We start from the raw sequence: 26,068 nt of genomic DNA on the forward strand, positions 1-26,068 counted from the left end.
GACAAATGTGAAAAACTTATTTTGCATGTGGTTGTCTGGTTTGATAAGATTTGTTGTTTTTCCTTTCAGTCATCACAAATCTGTCATGTCAGATACACAGTTTCCATATATTTTCATGTCAACCCCAATATGTATGCATTCAGCCACATAGACCCCCTTTATTACACGATTTTTGTTGTTGTACATTATTTGGTTAATGACTGGACAGATGTTTATACTGCTGGTGGTGAGAGTGAGACATCTGATCATTCCCTTAACTTTAGCTCAACATCCTATCTTCAAATGAAATGGTAGTGAAATCAAATTATTCCTTGTTTTGCTGGGGGAAAACCCTGGAACCCCTTCAAGGACTCCCAGGTCCCCTAATCCCACATGTAAAGGTAGGAGTTTGGCTGTGTTTTCATTGTGGTGGCCTCTAGATGACGCTGTTTCCACTGGCGCCTCCTTTGTTTTTCCATCGCTCGCTGCCCGTGTTCTGTATCATACGGTGGCTGACTATTTTTTACATTTTCATGATGGCGGAGGACAGCGAATCCGCGGCCAGTCAGCAGAGCCTGGAGCTAGACGACCAGGATACCTGCGGGATAGACGGAGATAACGAAGAGGAGAATGAGCACATGCAAGGGTGAGGATGGCTCGTCCAGCCCAGTGGGAAACGCAGTATTTCAGGCAGCCTGTTTGTGATGCCTGTTTATGTGTGTGTTATAGGGAATGGGAGCAGTGCTGGCTAGCGTAGTCGCCCGCACTAGCAAGCTACCGTTAGCTGACACCACCGTAGCCAGGCATCTATTACAAGGCCGTCATTTTAAGCAAATAGTCACAGAGAGAAGTACTGATTTGAGACGTTTATGGCAGGATTACACATCGCCATTTTCGCTATTTTAATTCTGTATGCCGCCACGTACAAATTAATAGATTAGCATGCTCCTAGCTAGCTGGTGTCCGGACTAACTGTTATATGGCATGAGGATGACAGCGAGTCTCTGAAACAAACACCGTTAGCTAACGTTAGCTCAGCTGTCATTCGTTGCTATGGTAGCTAGCTCTTCAGTTGTTTTGGTCAACGTGTTTAAGAAAAATGTGAAGCCTAGTCGGGCAAAACAGCCATTCATTGATGTGCTGTGCGTGTGTACGCGTGTGTGTTTATATGTGTAGGAGTCCAGGGGGAGATTTGGGGGCCAAGAGGAAGAAGAAGAAGCAGAAGAGAAAGAAAGAGAAGCCAAGCTCGGGAGGAGCCAAGTCTGACTCTGCCTCTGACTCTCAGGAGATCAAGGTGTGACGAGGGGCAATCATGTACCGTTACACACCCAGAGAGATGTTAATTTGCGCCCCTTGTCGTCTTCTCACTGTATGACCATATGCCCAGTCTTCTTATGTGCATGTGTCCCTTCTCCGCGTGTAGAACCCTGGCTTGCCCATTCAGAAGCTACAGGACATCCAAAGAGCCATGGAGCTGCTGTCCTGCCAGGGTCCAGCCAAGAGCATTGATGAGGCAGCCAAGCACAAGTACCAGTTCTGGGACACACAGCCTGTGCCCAAGTTAAGTGAGTACCTACTCTGCAGGAAAAGCCAGTCAGTACATACAGGTTAGATGTTCCCTCAGTAACAGCTTGGTTCACTTTTAGAAAGCAAAAACACAACCACTGAACCAGTATTATCTCAGTTGTCAGCAGGTTATTTATCTCCTTTACCTAGTACTGTTTATGTGCACCAGTGCCATCTAATGGTTATATCTTGTCACAGTCTTCATGCTCTGTGCTGCTCCAAGGCAGTATGTCCCATAGACATGTCAGCTGTGAGGTACAATGGGAGGTCCAGGCATACTGATTGGGCACGCTTAGTGGCATTGGATTGAGCTGTTTCCATGACAACTATTGGCGGAGGACACCTCTCTGTGCAGGAGGGCTAGTGTCATCAGCTTGCCCGGTCAATACAGGACCCACTGAGGCATTTGCTTTGATAAGTGTCAGATTGAGGCTGTCAGCAGTTTTCAAATTGGTTTTAACATTTTGAAAAAGAGCGTTGTTAACTGAAATGTTGTTTTGGCTCAGGAACCGTGTCATCAGAGTGGAATGCAAGAAAAGAAACGTTGTGGATCCATTGCAAATCAGCAGTAAATGAGTGGAAAACAGTTTGAAATGCTTGACAACCACTGTGCTGTTTGTGCAGATGAGGTGGTGACGAGCCATGGGCCGATTGAAGCCGACAAAGAGAACATCAGGCAGGAGCCATATTCCTTACCTCAAGGCTTTATGTGGGACACTCTGGATCTCAGCAACGCAGATGTAGTGAGTGCAATGTTTGTATGTGCTAATGATTAGGTCACACTCAGATACTGAGACAATATCTAAAATATTATATACATTTTGTAGAAATTAAGCACTAAAATAAAATGATTGTTGACTGTCTCTTTCTTAGCTGAAGGAGTTGTACACATTGTTAAATGAAAACTATGTGGAGGATGACGACAACATGTTCCGATTTGATTATTCACCCAACTTTCTCAAATGGTAAGATCTCAGTTCTGTTACATTGTACCTGTCCATCACCTGGCTGCTGTTTAGTAAACTGTCCACCTCAACAACTGTGTTTTTTTTTTTTACAGCAGGTAGTTTATTTATCTATCTGCTCTCCCACTAACCCTCTCCTCCCCTCTCAGGGCCCTGCGTCCTCCTGGCTGGTTACCACAGTGGCATTGTGGAGTGAGAGTGTCCTCAAATAAGAAGCTGGTTGGCTTCATCAGTGCCATCCCTGCAGATATACACATCTATGACACGTGAGAGACACAGAGTGCACTCTTAACCTAAACATAAACCTTTTGACTCCAATGCTCAAACCGTCTTCTTTTCCCTCTGCTTCTCTAGGCTGAAGAGGATGGTTGAGATCAACTTCCTGTGTGTTCATAAAAAGCTGCGTTCAAAGCGTGTTGCTCCGGTCCTGATCAGAGAGATCACACGGAGGGTCAACTTGGAGGGAATATTCCAAGCTGTCTACACAGCAGGAGTGGTTCTGCCCAAACCTGTGTCTACATGCAGGTACACTATGCAATATTCTTACATAAAACACACAGGACAAAATAACTACTCATATACCTGTCACAGTATGTAAGGAGCACTACATGAAATCGGAAAGTAATTTAAAACCAGCAAAAACCTTTGAAAATAATGTCATGTGCAAATGCTCCTTCTGGATGAAGTTGTTAAGTGTATTGGAAGGAGTCAAGTCATTTTTTCCTTTTCTTTTGTGTGTGTGTCTGTTCAGGTATTGGCATCGCTCTTTGAACCCCAGAAAGCTTGTGGAAGTGAAGTTCTCCCACCTGAGCAGGAACATGACCCTGCAAAGAACCATGAAACTCTACAGACTATCAGATGTAAACACTCACAACTATCGGTCCAGGATCTTTCTCTCTTTACGATATGCAGTCATTGCAGGAACTTGTATCGACTCGTCTCTCGCTCTCTCCACCCATGTAGAGCACCAAGACCCCCGGTCTGCGGCCGATGGAGAGGCGCGATGTCCGTCAGGTGACCGAGCTGCTACAGAAACACCTGAGGCGTTTCCAGCTGGCACCCTCAATGGGAGAGGAGGAGGTGGCTCACTGGTTCTTGCCACAGGACAACATCATAGACACATTTGTAGTGGAGGTATCTGGAATCCGTTTCATGCCTCAAACTCTATGAAGGCCTGTCTGTTGTTTCTATCTGTTTAACTAGTTGTTGTTGTGCCTGCCTCTCTCTCTGTCTCTCTCTCAGGGTGCTGGTGGTGTGCTGACAGATTTCACTAGTTTCTACACTCTGCCCTCTACCGTGATGCACCACCCTCTCCACAGGAGCCTGAAGGCTGCCTACTCTTTCTACAGTGTTCATACACAAACCCCGCTACTGGACTTAATGAATGATGCACTGATCCTGGCTAAACTGGTAACGTTACTCTGAAGAGACTCATTTATGCAAAGTTGTAGGGAAACACATGCCAACACCAAGATATGAAGCACTTCTATGCAAGTGTTCCCCCTAAATTTAGTTTGCACTAGTGGCACCCTACTGCAGGAAACATGGCCAACAAAAAATTAGAAGGCATAATCCAGTTTTATTGACCCTTAATAAACAAATAATTATAGGGGAAATTTAGAATTGGACACAAAGCAAGCGTTTTAAGGGGTTTTCATGCTACTGTGTAATTCATCATGAGACTCAGACTGCAACATGTTCTGTGTTCTGTGTGTTTAACAGAAAGGCTTTGATGTGTTCAATGCCTTGGATCTAATGGAGAATAAGGTGTTTCTGGAGAAGCTCAAGTTTGGCATTGGAGATGGGAATCTGCAGTATTACCTCTACAATTGGAAATGTCCCCCTATGGACCCCGATAAGGTTAGTGGCACTTTATGTATGGTATGTCTGTCGGTCAGTGTCTTACAAAGTCTCAGACCCAAAGAGGAGACGGTTGAAATAGGTCCTAAAATTAGTTAAGCTGGTGGAGTCTGGAGTTCAAAGTCTCTGATTTGGACTGTTTTGTTAAAAGCTGCTGTTTGTTGTGTCAAAGCCTTCCCAAGTTACTGCACATTTAAAGTAAGTGGAAAAAAATGCTGTAGGCAAGGAGGATAGTAGTCTAAAAATAGAGTACATTTTGCCACATTAGCCCACAATAGCTCAATGAATGAATCTTTTTAAGGTCAAATGAAAAAACGAATTTGAAAATGTAGGTCCCTAGTGAATTCTGCTTTGAAGTCACTGTTAATGATCACTCTCAGTATTTTGATACACTGAAAGATCTACAGTATTGATCTTTTTCTCCTCACTCATCCCATGTCATTATTGTGTTGTGTATTGTGTTGAAATGCATCTAATACCAGGATTACCTCTGTTTCAGGTTGGCCTTGTACTCCAGTAGCTAGCCTGTTCACGACTGCTACACACACACTGATCAAGAGGTTGGCAATGACCTCTGGCTGTTCCTTACCTGGACATACAGGTAGCCCAAGCTAGACAATGAGAACTACAACAATAAAACCAACCTGGTGACTGGGAAGCTTGCCTCACTTGAAGCAGTTCTCCCAGCACTTGTGTCATCGAGAACATTCTCTCAGTTCACCCGGAGCTGAAAACTCTTAAATCATCAACATCCTGAATGTGAAGTCATGCTATGCCTGAGATACTCATACAGTACAGTACAGACATGACAGACGCACACACACGCAAAACATAACAGCTTGACATACAAGAGGATAGCCTGACATTGAGAATTTTGTTCTGTTTTTTTTTCAACAGACCCTTGTTACAAGGGACAGGTATGTCAATTAATTTCACTGACGTTACCACAACAGATATGGAACTAATCTAGAAGTATAAACATGCCCAAACACGTATAATTACAAACTGTTGTAATCTTTTCCATCACATCCAAATGAATATTTGTTGTGACCCTACTGAAAAAGCAACTGCATACTTTAATTATAAGAGGGTGGTACATAAATTGATGAATTACTATTCCCACCCCTACCAATAACATTGTGGTTACAAGTTCCTCTACTGGGTAATTTGGTTTGCCAAAAAACGCCTTATTAGCTTGCAGCTAGTGGTATTGATTGGTTTGAATGAGGAATGCTAACACGTTGTTTCTAGGGTTGCTGACGTAAGGGTAGAAACTTTCCCCCCCCCCAAAATATCAGATTAAACTTCAAAATGACAAGCTATCTCTTTAAGCATGTACACACAACGTACACACACTTACATAAACACACAGACCAACAAGTTACACACATACTCAAAAAGGATATCTTCAAGGAAAGACTCATCCAACTGGTGCATTGATATACATGTTTTTGTTAAAAATATATAGTTACATGTACATTTAAAGCCAGATCATATTTATTCCTGTAGTGTGAGTTTGGGGTTTGGGAGGATTGATCCAAAGTATTTTCCTCAAAAGTAGTGTAGATGTCATTGACTTTGGAGTTTGTATGGACAGTTCAGACGATGTGGGTTTTAGGGATTTTTGATGAAGAATGTATTGCATCAATGAAGCACAATTTTTGAGTTCTTAAACAAGCAAAAGGGTCCTTAAAGGGGTAGTTGGCCCAAATTTCAAACGGTTGGGTTGTGCTACGTACAACCCTGGTTTTACAAATAAAGAATGTGAGTTGTTAAAATGTTATAAACCTGTCTCTAGACTGGACATTTTTTAATAAAACATTAAAACCACACATCTTGTGTGGTTATATTCTGCTCATGCACGTCTTTATAACAACATTTTCAGCCCAGAGTGGTTTCGCCTTGCGTGTTGAAGGCTTGTGCTGTCCCAAAGGAGCAGTGAAGCAAAATAACTATTTGAAGATACTTCCTAGCAAGGTTGTCAAATTGTATGCAAAAAGTAGCGATGGCTGAATAAAGTGAGAATGATTTTCCTGTGCACAGGCAGGGCAGCGAGTGTTGCAGCATGAAGGGCAGGACAACCCAAATTAAAGGATGAAGGCCATTCACTGACTGTGTGCTATAGCTACAGCAGACTTGATTTTAATTTTGTATAAAAAAAAGGTTTTAAAAAAAGTCAGTGGTGCTGTCTGGAGACAGGTTCATAACATAGTAAGAGCTTACTTTGTTTGAAATAGTTGTTTACTTGCCTTCAAAGCAGCCAAGGTCAATTTTCTTTTGTTAATTTAGTCATTGCCACTTACAAATCACCCAGAAAGAACTATCCCTTGTGTTCCGCAAGCAAATTGGAGGCATTTATTTTATGACTTACTCCGACATATTGAAGTGGGGAGATAGCAGCAGTTTAGTGAGCTTGTGATCATTTTGAATCCCCAGAACAGCCACTGATTGGCCAAAAGTAGAAGGCTGTGGTTTTAAGCATTTCCAGGTACGAATGTGTGCATGTAGGTAACCATCCATCCCCTCACCTAGGAAGTTGAATGTGTTCTTAATCAACTTGCTTAGTTAAATAAGTTATAAAAAATACTGTAAAGAATTGAGCACAAAATTCAAAGGATCTGGGGAGTAATGTTCAGCACTTAGTCGGGGTGCGATGGCTGAATAAACACAAGCCTATATCACTCAGTGGTTGCATCAAGGTAGGGAAATGAGTGCATTGAAATTTGAGCTATCCTCTTTCTCCCAGGTGCATTTTTATTGACTTCATTGAATTTGTTTTTGAATGGTACTGTATTTGCGTGTCAGAAAAATGTAGGTCATTTTTTTTAGTGTGTTGTGCAGCTAATTGCGTGAAATTCTTTGAACGGTTCTGATATTTATAATTGTACTTTGTTAAATGTTTTACGACATGATTCCTGTCCTGTTTTTCAGTATTTCCTTAACATTTCCAGTTTAAATAGGCAACATCAAAATTAAAGGTTAACGGTTCGGAGTACTTGGCAGCTCCTTGTGTTACATTCACCAGCATGAGGATCCTTGGTGAAAAACAATCAAATACAAAGTAGCCAACACTGTCCTGTGTATGCTGCCTGTTGTTGTCAGACCACTCGTTCTATGATGGAGCTGCTTGAAGTGTGCTGGTACACTTAAAAAGACAATGTTTTAACATACCCTTTCTTACTGCTCTGTCTTGAGTTTATTACTTTGTTTGATGTTGCTGTTAATGTGGCTCTGCAAAACTAAGAGGTCAAGGCTGCTGCCATCTGTTCAGTTCTCTTTTTCTGTATGTGATGTCATCTGTTCTCATCCCTTTATATATATATTAGCAAGGAAAGGACAAGTGCAGTGAGATGTAGAAAGACTAAACTAAAGCCAGTGCTTCAGGGTTCAGTGATTTTTTTTAATGCATTGATCGGTGAATGAGTGACATTCATAAAGGAGGATGCTACACCACTGGCATAAATTTAACACTGAAAATGAGAGTCAACGCGTGCCTCCTGGATGTGGGTTGTCTCTCGGATGTTTGAATGAATTCTGAGCATGTGTCAGTTTTGCTGCGGTGATGATTTCAGAATTGAATATTACTAGCCACACCCTTTAGTGAGAACTCAACCTGAAGTACCTGCCTTATTTAAAAGATGTTTTTTTTAAGATATTGGGGCGAGGGGAGGGGGGGGCGTACTTTTGAAATGACATGCAGCTTTCTCTAACTGAAGAACAATATTTTTATTCAAGTCCATTGCAGGCTGTGAAAAAGCTGAAGAACCTGTACCAGCATCATTTAGACATGACCCCATGCAAATAATGAACAGAATCTGTTTCAACACACGCGTCGGTTATACCAGCATGGATATTTGATTGAATAAACTCACTTTAAAAGGAACGTGACTGTTGCACTTCTTTAACGTGGCATGAGCATTACAAGTTAAGCCTGGTCCTTTACTGCAGCACCTGCAAACCGATTCATATAAAAGTTTAAACAATGAGAACCATTCAGGGAATTCACCCCAAAAATAAAGAATTCTGTTATTGTTTTGAGTCCAAAATATTTCCAGAGGCTAGGGTGTAACTTATGTCATAGCAGTGCCTTCCTACAAATCCCATAATGCACCACCATATCTAATCTGCATAGTTGTGTGCGTGTGTGTGTGTGTGGGGTGGGTAAAAAAAACCCCTTCTAAAACTTAAAAGCCTTTACACAACGAAACAATTAGAAACCAATTCTATTTACAGTTCTCCACATTTGAATGTTTTTTGCCAGTGAAATTCCAATTTAAACTAAATATTTGGTTTGAGTCTCCATTTCATTTGACTGTCTTTGATCTAAGCTTTCTTCTTCTTTTGTGTTCTTTTCTTTGAAGGGTTAGCAATGATTTTTTTCACTTTGAGTGGCTGCAGAGTGGAGGAGGCAGATTCAGCGACGACCTTCTCAGATTCACTTTCCAGTTTCCTTTTCTGGCCCCTCGTCTCACCAAGTTCCTCCTCCGTCTCGACCGGCCCCTTGGTTGTCACACCGGGCTCGGCGCCTTGTAGCCAGGCAACGTCCAGCGAAGGCACTCTGGGTACGATGGCATCAACTGTGTCAGTAAAAATCCCATCTTCCTTGGAGGCACAGTGCCTGAATCCCAGTGCCAGCACACTTTTCAGCCCCAGTGGCTCGGACACACTCTCGCTCAGCCGTGGCACCTGGCAGGCCGGCACGCATCTTGTGGCGCTCAGTCCGATCAGGTGTGCGGTCATGTGTTGCGGTTTGACAGACTTGCACACAAGCACCAGTCTGAGCTCATTCCTCTCCAGAGCCTTGGTGACCTCGTTGATGCCGATGGCCAGCTGTCTCCTAGCTGCGATGTCTGTCCAGCCGTTCTTCGGTCGATCCTGGACTTGTGCGTCCCGGCTCACCAGAGGAACGGACTCCGATGAAGCAGGAGGTTTCTTCTCTTTCTTCTTCCTCCACGGGCGAAACACCGTCTCCTCTTTCTTCTCCAGCCCAGTGGAAACCAGTTTGTCCTTCAGGGTTTTCAGGATGAACTGCATGTCTCCTTGGGGAAGTGGGCTCCACTGCAGGTTGAAGGGCGAGGTGAAGGAAGTCTTGGTTGGAATATGCCTTTTCAGTTCCTTCTTTGTCAGCTTGCCTGGAGTGGCCATGCTTCTCTGGAATTAAGACAAGAAATCCTGTAGTAAACAAGAACCACATTTCCATTAGTACAAGTGGGTTTTGTAAGATCCAAATGTTAATGACACCACAACATACTTTATTTGAGCTGTACCCCAGAGTAAAAACAATCTGCTGGAAACAGGATTCAAAAGCAGTCAGAAATTTAGTTTGAGGAGGAAATGAAAGACAAGAATGAGCAAGCTTCTTGGTGAAACATTAAAGCTGACGACTGCTCCAGTTGGAGGTGGCTATAAACTGCGCTTCGTCCATGTTTGGATTCAACATATGGCCACTTGGTGCTATGATGATCTATAGCCTACACCAAGTTACCCGTTATGGACACAAACATGAAAAATAACTGCAAAGAGTTTGTGCTCCGTCTTTAGGCTTTTAGAAACGCCCATAGAAGTATACAGAGAAATAACCATAGACTGTAAGAAACAAACAACCCGTGCTGTGCCTGTAGGGACACAAGTTACTGCATCAGCCTCTGGTCAAGAGTAACATGGACACACCGCGGTGGCAAACACATGGCATTTGGTATCAACGTTACTTTACCTGAACTGAAGTTTCTCTGCACTCTTAGCAACACACTCTTAGCTCAATTGTCTTTCTTTTTGGCATTCGTGTTGCATTTATGTCTTCAATCCATCAACATGACTAGCTCGAAGGGCGCCGCCATTTTGTTTGAATCGAAACAACTTTATTGAAAATTGTGAAGTCACTTCATCTGTTCTGTTCCCCCTTTAGTCATCATAAGGTTGCGATGCAAATTCACACCTTTTCTTTGTTGTAATTGTTGGGATCACACAAATTTTTCCAATTGTTCCCCTGCCAGGCTACAAAGTGCCAGCTGGTAGTTTGTAGCCTGGCTGTAGCTGGGGCAAAAGTTTTATTTTGATCCACATTGAAGTCAATTTTTCAGCAGGTGAAAAAATCCCTTTTATATTCCTCTAGGAACTTAGACTATATAGTCTGTCTGTGGCACTAATTAGTGAGTTTATAGTGACCTAATCGTACTTTATGTTTAATCTCCTATGATAATACTATAATAGTCCTAGAGACTTACAGTTTTCTTTTATACTTTTGTATCCTTCTAAAATGTAGCCTGTTATAGAATTACTAGTCTTTCATATCCCCTTTGTTTTTTTATTCTTTGGCCGATAGCCTAGTTTGCTCATCCACTACAAATGCCGACGGATTGTCAAGTGCATTTGATCTGACGCTTCATTGGACAGAATCTCTCTCTGCACAGCACGCGCAGAGTCCCGCACAGTGACAGCCAGCCAATCAGCTCTTTAGCAGAGCGATGCTCCCGCCCCTCTGTGTCCACTGCAGGCCTCGGCCCATAATATTGCACTGTAAGCTCCGGCACAATTACACATGCATAAAGCCGTCCGGCCGATAGGGACTTGGTAAATAAATTCATCTGCAGTACGGGCTTGGACCTGGCGAAATGTCTCTTCAGGTAATTTATTATTACTGGCGCTGCCATTTTATGTCCCCGGACGTGCCATATTGCTGATGGTTAGAATAAAAAGTAGCGGTAGGACGTACCACTTCGCCTCCATTTATGTGATGTCATCCATCTTTTACTCTGGAGTGAGTGTGTAGATTAAAGGATAGCCAGCCTGAAGATGTTTACCCTCTGGCCCAGTGGCTTTTTAACCTTTTGGCGCCCAGGTAGCCAAACTGACGGATTGCTTGCAAATGTCAAAACAAAGCTGTGCATGATCATGGTCCATAAGAGTACGAGGAATACAATAACCTGCAGAATTTGGCTCGAATTGCACTGGCAAGAAGAAAAGGATTTGATTAACCTATGTAATGTGGAAGGCAACAATTACAGGAGCAAATGTAATGATTTTGTTTGATATTGATTTCTATTTGAATAGGGTTTCAAAGTACATCTGAACTCATACACTGTGAGTTTAAGGGTTTTCAGATAGGTCTAATTGCCCTGGGTCTGCTATAGGCTATAATTATCTGTTCTGCAATGTCCCAGATCTGTTCCTTTGTAAAGTAGATTATTCAAGTAGGCACAAAGGCACATAGCCTAGTCTTGAATAAAAGCCCATTGTTTACCTCTTATTTGTGTTATAATAGGTTTTCTGGGTTCTGTCTGTACATTACTATGCTCAGATTTCTCATTCACAATGTTGTCCAATTAATGTTCAGAGGATCATATTCTATTGTTATGCACCTCCACTGCACCAGATACTGTGGACTGACACATGTAGCCTGTTAGGTTTGGCAAAGGATAGAAAACAAAAAATATATAACATAGCTTTACTTCTACTACTACAGACATTATATACAAAAATATATTGAAAGTAAACCGCAAATGAAATATATATATATATATAGCATGTGACTTGACTGTGTCTCTCCTTTATCCACAATGCTCTCCCCTCTGAAGGCAGAGTTTGAGAAGATAGCAGAGGATGTGAAGAAGGTGAAGACGAGGCCTACAGACCAGGAGCTGCTGGACGTGTACGGCCTGTATAAGCAGGCCGTCGTCGGAGACATTAACATCGGTATGACTCAACATAACTCTGAAGGTGTAGCCAGTGAACAGAATCACTTTCATTCAGTGTTGGCTAAATTCTGAATATTTGTCTCTCTTTGTGCTTTCACGTTTTTTATCAGATAAACCTGGAATGATGGACATGAAAGGAAAAGCCAAGTGGGAGGCGTGGAACTCCAGGAAAGGTAAAGAAAAGAAAACAGGGCTTGATTCAAATGGAATGGTTCTTGATTTTCTCTTGATTTGTCAGTATTGGAAGCACAGTTATGATATTATATGTCATATTATTGCCATACTTGTTTATTAATGATTATCCCAGGGATTCATTACAGCAAACAAAGATACCAGCACTCTTTAGAAATCAGTAAAAAAAAAAGCAGGGCCAGCACTGAAGATGAGATTTAATGGCGATGAACTGAGACTTTGTGTTTGTTACTCTAAATATGTGTGTTGATACACTGTTGCAGGAATGTCCAAGGACGATGCCATGTCAGCCTACATCACACTTGCTAAGGAAATCATCAGCAAATATGGGATGTGAGAGTTATGATGAACTAAAGTGGCACAATAAATAGAAATGTCACAACATTCTCCTAACTACATTACTAAAACAATACATACAAGAAATAATGATTAGCCCTCTGCTTTCAGAGGACATAACTACACTGGATGAACTACAATTTACATTTTATGTTTTTTCTTTAGTGTATTAGTTGTTTTTTATGTAAAAATAGTTTTTTCCTCATGAATATGTAATTAAACCAATCCTATGCACCTTTTGATGTTGAAAATATCAAAGTTACTGATTACTATTTTATCTAATTTATGTAGTTTATTCTTGTAATAAATGTACTCAGCAATAGTTGCTAAATTAAATAAACTTGATTCCTACCTGACGTTGAAAATAATTATGTTGGAAAAAACTAAAACGCTGTCAAACATGTACACATGCACACACACTCACTCTCACATGTTTTGAAATAGCACTTCTTTTTTCTGTTTAATCTCTTGACAGCATGTAGCTTAGAAACTATGTCAGACCTTTCTTTGCCTTCAAAATACAAGTGCATTATATATATATAAAAAGTGATGCCACCCTTAGTTTTGTCTTTGCCATTTTGAAGATCCACAATGTTTTGTTGAATTTTTATTAAATGTTTATGTCCCACCTGCCGTTGTTCCCCCGCCCATCCAAACAAGAACAGAACTAGGATTCTGCTTTAAGTCTTGGCTGGTTACTAGAGTTAGCTTCATTCAACAGAAGGGAAAATAGCAGCCATTAATGATGATGACATGAAAATCTGAAACAAGCATGAATGTTTTTGTTAAAGCGTATCAGATACAACATTCCTACAAAGATATAACTTCCGTACACAGACCACATATCCAGAGGGACTAAATGTTTCTAAGTGTTTCACCATATTAAATGGACTCTGTTATTTTGATAAGTGAAATGCTTCACCACCTATGAAGGACTCAACATATCCAAATTAAAATGTAGATACATTTATCATATCATAACAGCCATGTCAAAAATAAATGAAGTACTACCATTGAGGCTGTGCAGCTGTACTGCAGCACCTCTGCAAAGATTTCACAAACAGCAGAACACAAATTCTGTTGTCTATAATATGTATTTTAAATAAACAACATGCACACACACACACACAGGCACACACACGTGGTGCCACCTCCTACTAGCCTTGTGCATGAGAACATGCTCAAAAGCAGCCTCTACTTTAATATCTGTGTACAAAGACTACAAATTACACATAGAATGAAATTATAAGACCTCCCTCAATAAAACGAATCCAATTCAAATAGGGTTTAAGCTTCTTGATGTAGTATCCAAGGGCCAAACATGGGGTGTGGGAGTCGATCGTTGGTGGAATTAAAGAGTTTAGTGCTATTTTACAATTTGTGTAGGGGCAGTCAATCCAAAATGAAAACATGTCAGGTAGGCCTATCTTAAACTGAAATATATGTAATATGCTGACAGGTGCACAGCACAATGTCAAATAAAAAGTTACATCATCAAATAACGAATAGGCTCTCGCAGGCATCAAATTTTCCATGCCAAATACTGTACTACTGCATCACCATAACCTGCAGAGAGGAACAGAACTGAAGTGAATCCAACTGTGCAAGAAGTGGACACCTTGAAGCTGGGAGGTTTTTTTTCTGAGAAACCATTTCCTTGCCTTTCATGTCTTTTAAAGCCTTATTTTTCCTTGCCATCATCCCTCACGTTATTATTTGAATGCCTGTGCCACTTCTTGCCCTAATGTCACAAGCACAAGTGAATTTCAAATCTCTTTGACACTGAACAGATAAATGGTGCAGATTTGGGTAGAGGGCTCCCTCTAGTGCCATCAATGTAAAACTACATTTATTGTCTGCATCGTATGTAGATGCAACTTTTCGCCTGTAAAGTAAGTACACGATTGCTTTTCTGCAAACAAGTGCAAAGTGACATCTCAGTAGCGACATCAGAAAAAAAAACTATTGCAACGAAAGCTTTATTTAACAAACAAACAAACAATAGTCTAATTCAATCCGATCTAATCTAATCTAATCTAAATTGAGAGAAATCACCTTTTCTTGTGTGATTAAAGTTCTTCTCTGCAGTGACAGTCTTTAGCCTACTCTTTTTCAACAAAAATCATCATTAGCTGCCTCAATTGAAAAATCAACAGCCTTGTTTTTAAATCCTAGATTCCCTAAATAAACAAAATAGGCCTAATCTATGGAGTATTGGTTATCAGAAGCATTTTTCTGCAGACAATCAACAGCAACTCAAATGTCCTGCTGATTATGATGACGTAATTCATGGTCACGGAATTTAGAATGTCATTGTCATAATCAGTGTAGTGGTAGCCTATATATTGAAGCGGTTGAGCGCCGCCACCCCCCCCTAAAAAAAAAAAAAAAAAAAGACAAGAAAAAGAAAGTTAGGCTGCCACACACATTGCGTTTTTCCCACGGCGCAGCCGAGGGCATCACGGGGCAAATTCAGGCCAGGCAGTCAGTCAGGTAAGATGATGCGCTTCGTCAGATGGCCTCTAGAGGGCGTTTTTGACTTTACCTTGTGGTATTTAAGTAACATTAGTGGAATTAGGTGTTTAACCGTGTGGCAGTGCTTCAGTGAATAGAATTGAACAGGTCTGTACAGGATCTGTGCTTGTTTTTACTTGATTCGTTCTTTTGTTACTTGATGGGTGGCTTTTCATTATTTGACGTGAATAATTATTAGGCTAACTGATAATGGGAATATTCCTTAATTGCTGTGGGCATCTGTTATTTGTAGATTGTAAGTTTTTATCATTGGATGTGATCATTTGTTGTTGGATTGTGGCAAATAAAATGTTCCATAGAATAAGCATAAACCCCCTGATTAATTGAAGGAAACCCCCCACCATAAACCCATCATCTCAATGACCAGAGAGAGATTGAAAAAGCCTATTCTATCTATCTATCTATCTATCTATCTGCTCTTTTCTCCATAAAGCTCTGCATAAAACTTTTGTCCTTAATGGTCTTGTTTCAAGTCTCCTATACTGTGTTCATGGTTGTTGTGCTGCCATGCATGTCTCATCCATCTTGTGAAAGCCACATAAATCTTCTTTTCTTGTCCGTGTAGTCCTCTCAGTATCACACTTTATTAAATTAATCCACCTCTCGGTTCTGCAGCCTATAAACACAGTAAGACCTTAAAGCAGGCGAGGCTATGAATGGCTCATTGTCGTGTACCGTTGGTTTAAATTTAGGTCAAGTACAAGAGTCCGCGCATGCGCTGCCATGTCTTCCGGGTTGGCAGCTCATTTAGTGGGGTAAAGGTGAGGAGAGTCGCTGCACCGCATAATAGTGAGGAGCGTCGTTTACGCCGAGAACAGCAGCAAGCGTTGGTACAGTATTTTTATAGTGTGTGGATGTGCAAAACAACAGTCCAGTTACCCTTAAGGTGAGTTCACGATACTTTTGTTTGAAAGCGAGCAGTTGCATTTCAAAAATAAGTTTGACCCATATTTGAGTCAGTTGAGACAGTATACTTTATGCTGTTGTTGATATATTACGCGCACACGACTACTTACCGTACCAATTAACTATATGAAACCGTTTTGTCCTTTTGAAAAATAAAAGGAAAAGTGCATTTATTATCTCACTGCACAAGCAGGTTTACTGTAAAATCCACTATTCACTGTACAATCGGACCAAAATACCCCAAAAACAGCCAATTGAGTTGATTCAGATAGCAACAGAATGGGTAGTTTTCACCACTGGTTACTACCACTAGGGTCGCTGAAGCTAGTGGTCGGTTGTGGTCCGGACCAGTCAGTGAGTGGTCTTTGTGGTTCAGCAAAGAAAACTTTTTCCAAACGCTTTTCCAAAGTTAAATTTAATCTGACCACATTCAATGCTCCGATTATCCAGGCTAACCCTTATCTGCTCAGGTGCCATGCATGGGACAAGGGTGCAGGATTTTGCATTATCCCACTGTTTAAATAATCTTTTACAACTTTATGTGGTTGTTAAATTGTTCAAATGATATGTTGTCATATCGGCAAAGGTAGAAATAACGTCAGGTTAGGGGCTCGAGGTCTATTAGACTTAATTGTTGGCCTTGACGCAGGATGAGCAAATTGGCTGAGAGTTATCAATGATGAAGAGCACAGGCTGTGCAGCATAGCCTGTAACTAGGCGTGTGTGTGTGTGTGTGTGTGTGTGTGTGTGTGTGTGTGTGTGTGTGTGTGTGTGTGTGTGTGTGTGTGTGTGTGTGTGTGTGGGTGAAGTCCAACTCCAGTAGACTTCGTATACCTCCATGCTGTGAGCTCCACGCTGATGTATTTTGGGGGTAAATGATTATCTCAGCCCCACTGTTCAGAATAAACAGTTGCCGAAAACAATTTCTGAGGTTTATGGTCAGTTTTCTTTGATGGAAGAGAGGCAAAGGAGTCTGACTGGAGGACTGGACTGACCTGCTACAGGTTAATGTTTTGGTCCAGTGGGTTTTGAAGTTTGAGTGTTTTATACATACAGTATATTGATGATTAATGACCCTGTTTATCATGAGGTCTTGTTTCATAATTCTCTCTGTGCTACCTAGTCTGTGTTCTGGCACTTCGACCTCACCTGCTTGTCAGTGTAATGACCTTGTTTTTTTGTACTAAGGAGAAGAAATGGCTAATCAGGTGTCAGAGCCTCTATCGCAGCGGACCTTCCAGTACCAGGGCAGCCTGCCACCGCTGCCTGTCCCGTCACTGGAGGGCAGCCTTTCCAAGTACCTGGATTCAGGTAGGACAGCAGCTTCATATGACCTATGTCACTGAGGTGCTCTGTCTGAAGTTACACATCACCAAAACACTCACAGTGCAAACATTCAACAATTAAGGAAATCCAGCATTGCTTTTACTGTTCACTGAGGTCTATTTATTTGGGTTAATATTTAGCACAATAAAATTCTAATATTGTGAGAAGTGTAATTGTGTTATTAAAACTTCAACATCCACATTTTTATATCTTTGGATTTGACCAGTAAATCAAAGAGACAATGAGCATGCCCACGCCTCGGGCCTTGAAAATCCCTGAAAGTTTGTGAATTTGAAAGCAAAATAGGCCTCGAAAGCTTTTGAAAAATGAATGGATGGCTTTGAAAGTACTTGATTTAAAAAAAAAAAAATTAAATATGGCATCAATATGCCTCAGCTCTCTAGACTTCTCTATCCTAGGATCAACAGTTAACATCCTTAGGAAAACCCTCTGATGGATATTTGTATTGATATAGCAGCAGTGTTCAGTTTTAAAATGAATGGTTTCACCAGGATTTCTTGACAAGACAAGACGATGAGTGAACAAATGAGGCCTCTATGATGTTTAATGTTGACCAATGTCATACCTTACCCCAGAAATTTTGAGTCCTTCAATTTCACCAAACAAGACCTCGAAAGTCATTGAAAAGAATCTGTTTAAGTTTAGTTTTTTCATGTCAGAATCAATGGTTGTGTGTAACATTACTCCACTTTGATTGCTTTTGGTTAATCAATGCTCATACTGACTGGGAGTTGGTGCTGCCGTCTGTCAGGCTGCCTCTTCTGCTCAGTGGGTGCTGACTTTGTGTTGCCATGTTTGTCTTCAGTGCGTCCCTTTGCGTCTGAGGAAGAGTACCAGGCTACAGTGAACACTGTGAGGAAATTTAAAGAGGGCGTTGGTCGAGACCTGCACCAGAAACTACTGCAGAGAGCCAAGACTAAGAGGAACTGGGTATGTACTGTGCTGAAAATGTCATGTTTTCTTCTTACACATGTCCTCGTTAGTCACGGACCTTCTGCTTGTCTGTGTTGTTTATCCCTCAGCTGGAGGAGTGGTGGTTAGACACCGCGTATTTGGAGGTCCGTATCCCCTCCCAGCTGAATGTGAACTTTGGGGGTCCCGCGCCCTACCTGGAGCACTGCTGGCCCCCAGCAGAAGGGACTCAGTTGCAGAGGACCAGTGTTAGCGTGTGGCACACACTACAATACTGGGACCTGATTCGCACGTAAGACGCACTCACACACACATACTTCAAACTGTGTTTTTGTGGTCTGTAGAGCAGAGGTTGCTCAGTTCACACCTGTGTATGTGATTTTACTGTGTTCTTCCTGTGCATGTGTTAGGGAGAGGCTTGCTCCTCAGAAAGCTGGCAACACAGCGTATGATATGGACCAGTACAGAATGCTGTTTTGCACCTGCAAAGTGCCTGGAATCAACAAGGATACCGTCCATAACTACTTTAAAACCGGTAGAATACTCTCTCTATCTTTCTTTATGTATCTGCTCTTATCTCTAGCCGTCACTTACACACACTCACATACACTTTAACCCACTTTCTCTGCTTCATATCACGGTTGTGTAATGTGCAGTGTTGCGTTACAGAGAGCGAGGGTCCTTGCCCCTCCCATGTGGTGGTGATGTGCCGTGGACGGATCTTCACATTTGACGCAGTTTGCGATGGGCAAATCCTCACTCCCCCAGAACTGCTCAGGTATTCATCACACGCACACACACACATATCACTCAGAAATCTGAAAAAACTGTCTAGTCAACATATGATTATGTCATGTGATGGATGGGTCTGTGTTCGTTGGTCCGCCACTCAGCTGTCTGTCCACCCGTCACGCACAATATCTCAGACACCGTTGATCCGGTTTTGACGAAACTTGGAGGAAATGATGCATGATGTCACCATTGTGTTTTGGCATTTGGCAAAATTACTAGGCTACGGGAGGCGCTAACGCTACATTCGTGGGGATGACATGTTTGTTTCATTGTGTGTGTGTGTGTGTGTGTTTGTGTGCACCTGTGTAGGCAGCTGAGCTATGTGAAAGAGCGTTGTGAGGGAGAGCCAGATGGAGATGGAGTTGCTGTCCTCACCTCAGAGGAGAGGACGCGCTGGGCGAAGGTGAGGGTGCTGAGGTTTGGAGATCAAACACTTTGGTGCACAGCTCAGTTAGAGCAAAAGATCTAACATGAGAAAACGGATTATGGGCTGCATTGGTGGAAAACTTGTCATATCAATAGATCATACCTGAAAGTCAATACTCTCTCCAGGCCCGGGAGCATCTGATAAGCGTTGATCCGATCAATAAGACCATCCTGGAGACCATCCAGAGCAGTCTGTTCATCGTGTGCCTGGATGATGCGAAACCCTACTCAACCCCAGAGAACTACACACATGTACAGGCTGCATAAGTTTTTATCATTTATGATTTCATGATTCAACGTTTACAGTGTCAGTCTCATTGTGGCAGTTTTAAAAGAAAATAGTTGTGTGTCTGATTGTGTGATCTTTCTACTCTGAACCCAGATGACCCTGGAGGCCCTGACAGGCGACCCCACCATCCGCTGGGGAGACAAATCCTACAATTCAATCTCATTCTCAGACGGCACTTTTGGATCAATTTGTGATGTGAGTTTGTTTGTGTGTGTATGTGTGTTGATGGAAGAGGACAGGTGAAAGACACAGGCCCTCATTTACGAAACGAACATACGACAGAAAACTGGGCGTACGGTCATTTCCATGCAAAGCTCGGCATTTATCTGGACTTGAGCGGAGGCTACGATCAAATCTCACGTCAAGTCTCAACTCGTGTACGCAAGTTTTGGAGTCAGCGTGGACTTGCGGTGCAGCATAGTAAATCTGGCTGAGTCGGAGAATTGTTATTAGACCATATATTCTGACTGGCATCTAAGCATATGCAGCCACATATTCATCACTTAAAAATATGTAGCCTATGGCAAAATATTATATTTTGTAAAGGCCTACATAGACTATGTGTCATATAGCCCCTAACAAAAAGAGGTATTTTCAAATTGTTTACAATTAACGGGGTTAACAGTTTTCTGGTGTAAGATTAATTTCTCTTTCATTTTGAGATAGCCTAGGCTACTTGTTTGAGGTCTGACCATTTTTTCCTCACCTAAATGTAAAGAATTGCGATACAAGCTTTATATTAGGCTACTATTATATATATATATATATATATAGGCTATACATATCACGGATGTATAAATTAAATATTCAAACCTCAGCTGGAGTTTGATTGTCAACGGCAACGCAGTTGACCGCAGCAGTGATTTCTTTACATACTGCATTTTTCCGACTTCTTTTGATGCCACTTTTCAGGGTGCCAAATAGAACTAATTGGTTCAATTGGACTTGGGACGTTAGAGTTTCTATTTCGAGGTCGGAGAAGTTTCTCTTCTTGGACGTATTACGCCTCTCCATGTCGTAAACTCTGGGGCGAGGCCTCTAAACCGAGAATATTTAAGGGCGTGATATTTAAATGACGATTGTTTTCAGTCGCCACATTTATCAACGCCCGGTCATTCTTACGCTGTGATTGGCGAGATACGAACGTTTCATGAATCACACGTGAACCCTGTGCTCGGATCTGCGCTGGTTTCTACGTTAGATTGATAAATGAGGGCCACAGTGTGCAAGTTTTTAGATAAGCACCACCGCACTTGGATGTTTGTTTGGGCATGTTTAACTCTTTGACTAGCTACCTATTTATCGTTGTCTTACTATGTAGTGTTGTTCTTTCATGCAACAGCAATTTACCCCTTAAATAATAAAGTTCATCCAATCGAATTTAAACAAACTAGCTACACAAAAGCTATATGACAAAGTTTTCAGATTCAAGAATGTCATATTGCTTTTTTTGGAGTCTGACCTAGAGGCTGTCAAAAGGCAAAGCATTCCAATGTTTCAAATCATAAAAACATTGTCTTTGAGGGGAAAAAAATGATTGATTAAAACCTCAAATCGCCTTGTTTTGCAGCATGCACCATATGATGCCATGGTGCTTGTGTCTCTGTGTTACTATGTGGACCAGCAGCTCAAAGCTACAGAAGGCAAATGGAAGGTAAACATTGGCTATTAACTTGTTGCTGTACATAAATTGAGATTCTTCCCCTGCATCTATGTTTTTTTGTTATTGACAGTTCAATCAGAAGTTATCCATTCACTTTTTTCACACAAAGATGTGTATGTCTTTTTAGGGCTCAGACACGGTCAGACCGATGCCTCCTCCTGAGGAACTGGTGTTTACTGTGGATGAAAAAGTCCGGAATGACATCAGCCTCGCCAAACAGCAATACCTGGAGACAGTGAGCCAATAGGAAACACCAACTACACCGCAAAAAACACCCCACAAAATGACTTGACCTTAATGACTTAACCTTAATCACAGCTAAGTGACTGTCCGCTTTCTCTCTGTTTTTACAGACACAGAACCTGCAGGTGGTGTGTTACGCCTTCACCTCCTTTGGAAAAGCAGCCATCAAACAGAGGAAGCTGCATCCTGACACCTTTATTCAGTTGGCGATGCAGTTGGCCTACTACAGAATGCATGGAAGGCGAGGATCGGCTAAAAATTTGTCCACACCATTACAGATATTTGAAAAGTATAAATGAAGTGCTAGATTGTCTCCTCCTCCCTCTCTCAGGCCGGGTAGCTGCTATGAGACAGCAATGACTCGCAGGTTCTACCACGGCAGGACGGAGACCATGCGACCCTGCACCCAGGAGGCTGTGAACTGGTGTCAGGCCATGCTGGACCCCACATGCGGTGTGAGTGTGAGTGTGTGTGTGAGAGAGAGAGAGGGAGAGAGAGGGAGGCCTGGCTACAACATGAAGACCTTCACTACTGCAAAATCATGGAACGGAAAGACGTAAAAGGAGTAGTTGCTTATTTGATAGAGTGCATCACAAATTAATATCAACATTATTGTTCTTCTCTCAGGCCGATGCCAAGAGGAAAGCTCTGCTGCTGGCCTTCAACAAGCACAACAAACTGATGGCTGAAGCCCAGGATGGAAAAGGTCAGTTTATTTTACATACTGGATGTCCGTAAGTGTTTGATGTGTGTATGTGTTAGTGTTTCCCCAAACTGTTAAATAGGTGGAGACCACCCTGTCTAAAGTAGCTGTCATAAAGAAACTAAAGAAAATGCTGTTTGGATTCTTATGTGGGAAAAACTGGTTTGCTTGTCTGTGATTGTCTGCGATATTGATTCATTTTGCGTGCTATTACATGATATTGTTGCCAGGTTTTGACAGACATCTCTTCGGGCTGTATCTGATCGCCAAGGAGGAGGGACGTCCCACTCCAGATCTCTTCATGGATCCCCTCTATGCTAAGAGGTACAGCCAGTACAGCCAGCTGTTTACATATAGTTGTGCACGTCTGTCACACTTAACATTTCACTTAACATTCGACCTCAGCCATCCAGTCACGCCATGACCCATTAAATGACAGGTATAGATGCACAAAGATGGGAAATTGCTTGTCCTATCAAACATAAAGTGTATATTAGCACTGTGTAGGGACGGAGAAGAAAAAGTTATTTGGAACAAATTTAAATACAAAACAGCCACGAGTGCCATAATGGATATTTAATGTGTACAGTACACACAGCAATATGGTCTCATCAGATCTTTATGAGCAGATTTAGCAAATTGCATTGTAATGACAAGTACAAGCTGGATCTGTCTATGTGAGTGACTGTGTGTAACTAACTGAGCTGTGTTTGTCTCTGCAGCGGTGGCGGTGGTAACTTTGTGCTGTCGTCCAGTTTGGTGGGCTACACCACAGTTCTCGGAGCTGTGGCTCCCATGGTGCAACACGGCTATGGCTTCTTCTACCGCATCAGAGATGACAGGTGGGCAGACAAGACAGAAACAAGTTTACATATCACTGTTGTCCTGTGAAAACCTCAAATCCCCAATTTTGGTGATTTCAGGATTACATGCTCCCCTATAGGTTGAAAAAATTTGATCACCCGTGGGCCAATTAAACCCTTTCAAACCCCACTGAATGAACTTGAAAAGGCATGATAGTCAAGCTAAAAACAAGGCTGTTTTTCTTAGTTCTTGAAAAGTTGACATTTTGGCAATACAAGATTTTCACACAACAGCAGCGACATGCATCAGTGTCAGTCACCTGGACAAGTGCATTTTAATACAGATGTCAATGATAGATAGATGAATAGATAGAAAATTCCTTAAGCTGTTTTTTTTGTATTTGCCCCAACTTGTACATATTTAGACTATAATTATCGATAGGGTTACAATTCATCTGTTGGCTGAATGTTAGACATTCTGTGTACCTTACTGACATTTTAAGCAACTATCATTTACTATTAACTATCATCTACACTTCCTTTCCTGCAGGATTGTGGCTTCCGTCTCAGCGTGGAAATCTGACCCGCAGACGGATGCTGAGTCATTCTTCAAGAACCTATGCAGCTCCCTGCATGAGATCCTCCAGCTGGCCACCAAGTCGCAGCTGTAACCGTCCAACAACAACAGACAGAGGAGCTGAACAGGCCTGTTTTGTCCTGTTTGCCTTTTACCTCACAGCTCTTGTTTGAACACTCATGCACTCACAGTCCACAAAGCCCCAGTTAATTGCCGACAGCTAGTGATAGTCATGTTTGTTTTCTGCACAGATCAATGCAAAGGTAGCCGGGGAGATTATCCTGATGGTTTGGCATTAAAAATCCATTAGTTGTTTCTTAACAGTGTTAATTGAGCGGTTTTTATGGTGTCTATAGAAATTGCTCTTTTGGAAGTATATATTTTTTTCCTGCAGTGATTCTAATCGAAATTTTATTGAGATTGTTGAATTTTAAAACTTGACAGTATTAACTCACATTTTAGCTGAGATATTGCTAATGGGCAAGAATGGAGCTAATGATCAACATAGAGCTACTGTATGTTTTTATGGCGTCTGTCCCTAGCAGGTAAAACATACAACAGACACGGATGCAACTGTTAGCTAGAGGCTTGTTGAAAACAATTTAAACTTATGGTTATTTTGACTCTTAGCCTTAGATTTAGCTGTGATAATGACTTAGGACATTCCAAATAAATTAATAACAAGCTTGATAGAAGTTCAATGAAAATAATTTGCCATATTTTAGTTTTCAGATTGGCTGTCCCTACACAAACCTACAGAATTTTAAAACACTACTCAATTCATAAGCTCCACCAAAGACAGATCTAAATGTTAAAATATGGAGAGATAAAGATGAGGCTACAACAACTAATTCCTGTTGTTCATGTTCAAATTTTAACAATAATAAAACATTCCCTAAGATAAGTTCTCAAGACATTTGCCCAGGCCTTATGAATAAAAATAATAAAAGCTTTCTATTGGATTTATCAGACATTACTTAATCACTGAAGTGCTTTGTTTTAATTATTCTAAGGCTACTGAGGTATTGCAGAATAAACTCTAAGATTTGTTTTGGATCAGTTTGCTGGATCAGTGAAACTGTTAGTTTGCAGATTACTGTGTCTTCTTTGAACAAAAAACCTGATCCCTTATGAGTAATCCACTCTATGCAATATTCATGTTTCTTATGTCTGTCAATTCAAATACTGATGAATGTTGAAAATGGCATTACATTATACTGACTACTGTAAAACATCTCTGAACAGTGGATCTCCTTTCTTGCACATTTCTACCGCATTTTAAGCCTTACAATAACCACCAGGTCTGTAATCGTTGACTTCCCTTTTGTGAATGACAAGAATGTGAATAGAATTGTACTTCCTTCAAATATCCAAATGAGAAATGGTTCAATATGTTTAAGTCTGAACTTCAGTACCATCGAAAAAATGTACAATTAATGTAATGTTGTTAAGATACTGGTGTTAAATGGAAGTCATTTGGAAATGTATAGTATGAATGATCAAATAAAATGGAGAGAATTTCATCTGTCTGCTGTTATTTATTAGTTTTGTTCCTCCATCAAGCCTAATTGACAAGAACTGAAGTAAACTGAGTCAGTTGATTTAAAAACGAGGCAATGGTTCAGTAATTGAATATAAAACTTTAATAGTTACATAAAAACATATTCTCCAACAAAGGTTAGTAATTCAGTGCATTTGTATAAACAAAATATGATTCTTAGTAATTGTAAGTACTTCTATGATACAAAAATTCACATCTGCACAACCCAGTTTTATTTTTTGGCTGTAACATATAATGTTCAGGCACTTGCACTCCACTATCATGTACTCATGGACTGTAGAAGAAGCTAAATCTCATAATAATAATCAACAATAACAAAATAATTATCTAAACATTGGTCCAAATATATAGAACACAATTTGCTCCATGATGATGAGATCCCAGTGTCAGAGACATTGTTGCATGATACATCTTAAATCCAGTGTATTGTTAACATTGAAGTGTATGTGAAGGTGCATGCATACATTTGTCATAAGTATTTGGCACTTAAGGAAGGTGGCACCAGAGGTCAAGAAACAGTTGTAGGTATCAAGCAGCTCCACCCAGGAAGAAAGAGTACTGACCATAAAGTCCCAAGTTACAAGCTACAGTCATAAACAAGGATATTTTCAAAGAAGGTGCATATGGAAATATGGGCAGGTAGAGGGCAAGAAACAACGAACAGGCAGCAGCATAGAGGTTTGTGAAGCAGACTTTTCACTGAAAAGTCACTTGCCTGG

General features: G+C 41.2%; 4 protein-coding genes across 4 annotated transcripts; 3 read left to right on the forward strand and 1 right to left on the reverse strand.

Annotated features, from left to right (window-relative positions):
- Window positions 1-512: 512 nt before the first annotated feature.
- Window positions 513-5,007, forward strand: nmt2 (N-myristoyltransferase 2). Its single transcript, XM_071529245.1, has 12 exons — window positions 513-625; window positions 1,156-1,273; window positions 1,403-1,544; window positions 2,170-2,288; window positions 2,419-2,510; window positions 2,660-2,776; window positions 2,865-3,035; window positions 3,262-3,370; window positions 3,474-3,644; window positions 3,753-3,920; window positions 4,233-4,370; window positions 4,870-5,007. Exons 1-12 carry the CDS (start codon window positions 513-515, stop codon window positions 4,888-4,890), a joined length of 1,479 nt encoding a protein of 492 aa, XP_071385346.1. The 3' UTR covers window positions 4,891-5,007.
- Window positions 5,008-8,685: 3,678 nt separating this feature from the next.
- rpp38 (ribonuclease P/MRP 38 subunit) lies at window positions 8,686-10,218 on the reverse strand. The gene is made up of 2 exons (XM_071529247.1): window positions 10,084-10,218; window positions 8,686-9,542 (listed from the first exon to the last, which is right to left on the reverse strand). Exon 2 carries the CDS (start codon window positions 9,513-9,515, stop codon window positions 8,694-8,696), a length of 822 nt encoding a protein of 273 aa, XP_071385348.1. The 5' UTR covers window positions 9,516-9,542; window positions 10,084-10,218; the 3' UTR covers window positions 8,686-8,693.
- A 688-nt stretch (window positions 10,219-10,906) lies between these two features.
- On the forward strand, window positions 10,907-12,815 carry acbd7 (acyl-CoA binding domain containing 7). Its single transcript, XM_071529209.1, has 4 exons — window positions 10,907-10,993; window positions 11,945-12,062; window positions 12,175-12,237; window positions 12,520-12,815. Exons 1-4 carry the CDS (start codon window positions 10,982-10,984, stop codon window positions 12,591-12,593), a joined length of 267 nt encoding a protein of 88 aa, XP_071385310.1. The 5' UTR covers window positions 10,907-10,981; the 3' UTR covers window positions 12,594-12,815.
- A 3,061-nt stretch (window positions 12,816-15,876) lies between these two features.
- crot (carnitine O-octanoyltransferase) lies at window positions 15,877-25,254 on the forward strand. The gene is made up of 17 exons (XM_071529208.1): window positions 15,877-16,013; window positions 17,222-17,344; window positions 18,186-18,310; window positions 18,403-18,584; window positions 18,703-18,827; window positions 18,962-19,070; window positions 19,394-19,487; window positions 19,637-19,762; window positions 19,893-19,994; window positions 21,370-21,453; window positions 21,590-21,697; window positions 21,816-21,946; window positions 22,037-22,166; window positions 22,333-22,411; window positions 22,639-22,732; window positions 23,131-23,250; window positions 23,762-25,254. The coding sequence occupies exons 2-17, from the start codon at window positions 17,230-17,232 to the stop codon at window positions 23,880-23,882; spliced, it is 1,845 nt and encodes a 614-aa protein (XP_071385309.1). The 5' UTR covers window positions 15,877-16,013; window positions 17,222-17,229; the 3' UTR covers window positions 23,883-25,254.
- Window positions 25,255-26,068: the final 814 nt, after the last annotated feature.

Source organism: Centroberyx affinis, unplaced genomic scaffold, assembly GCF_046629955.1.
Source record: "Centroberyx affinis isolate AG114_WGS23_722 - 3 ecotype Tasmania unplaced genomic scaffold, CSIRO-AGI_Caff_v1 ptg001775l_1, whole genome shotgun sequence".
In the NCBI taxonomy this organism is placed as follows: domain Eukaryota; kingdom Metazoa; phylum Chordata; class Actinopteri; order Beryciformes; family Berycidae; genus Centroberyx; species Centroberyx affinis.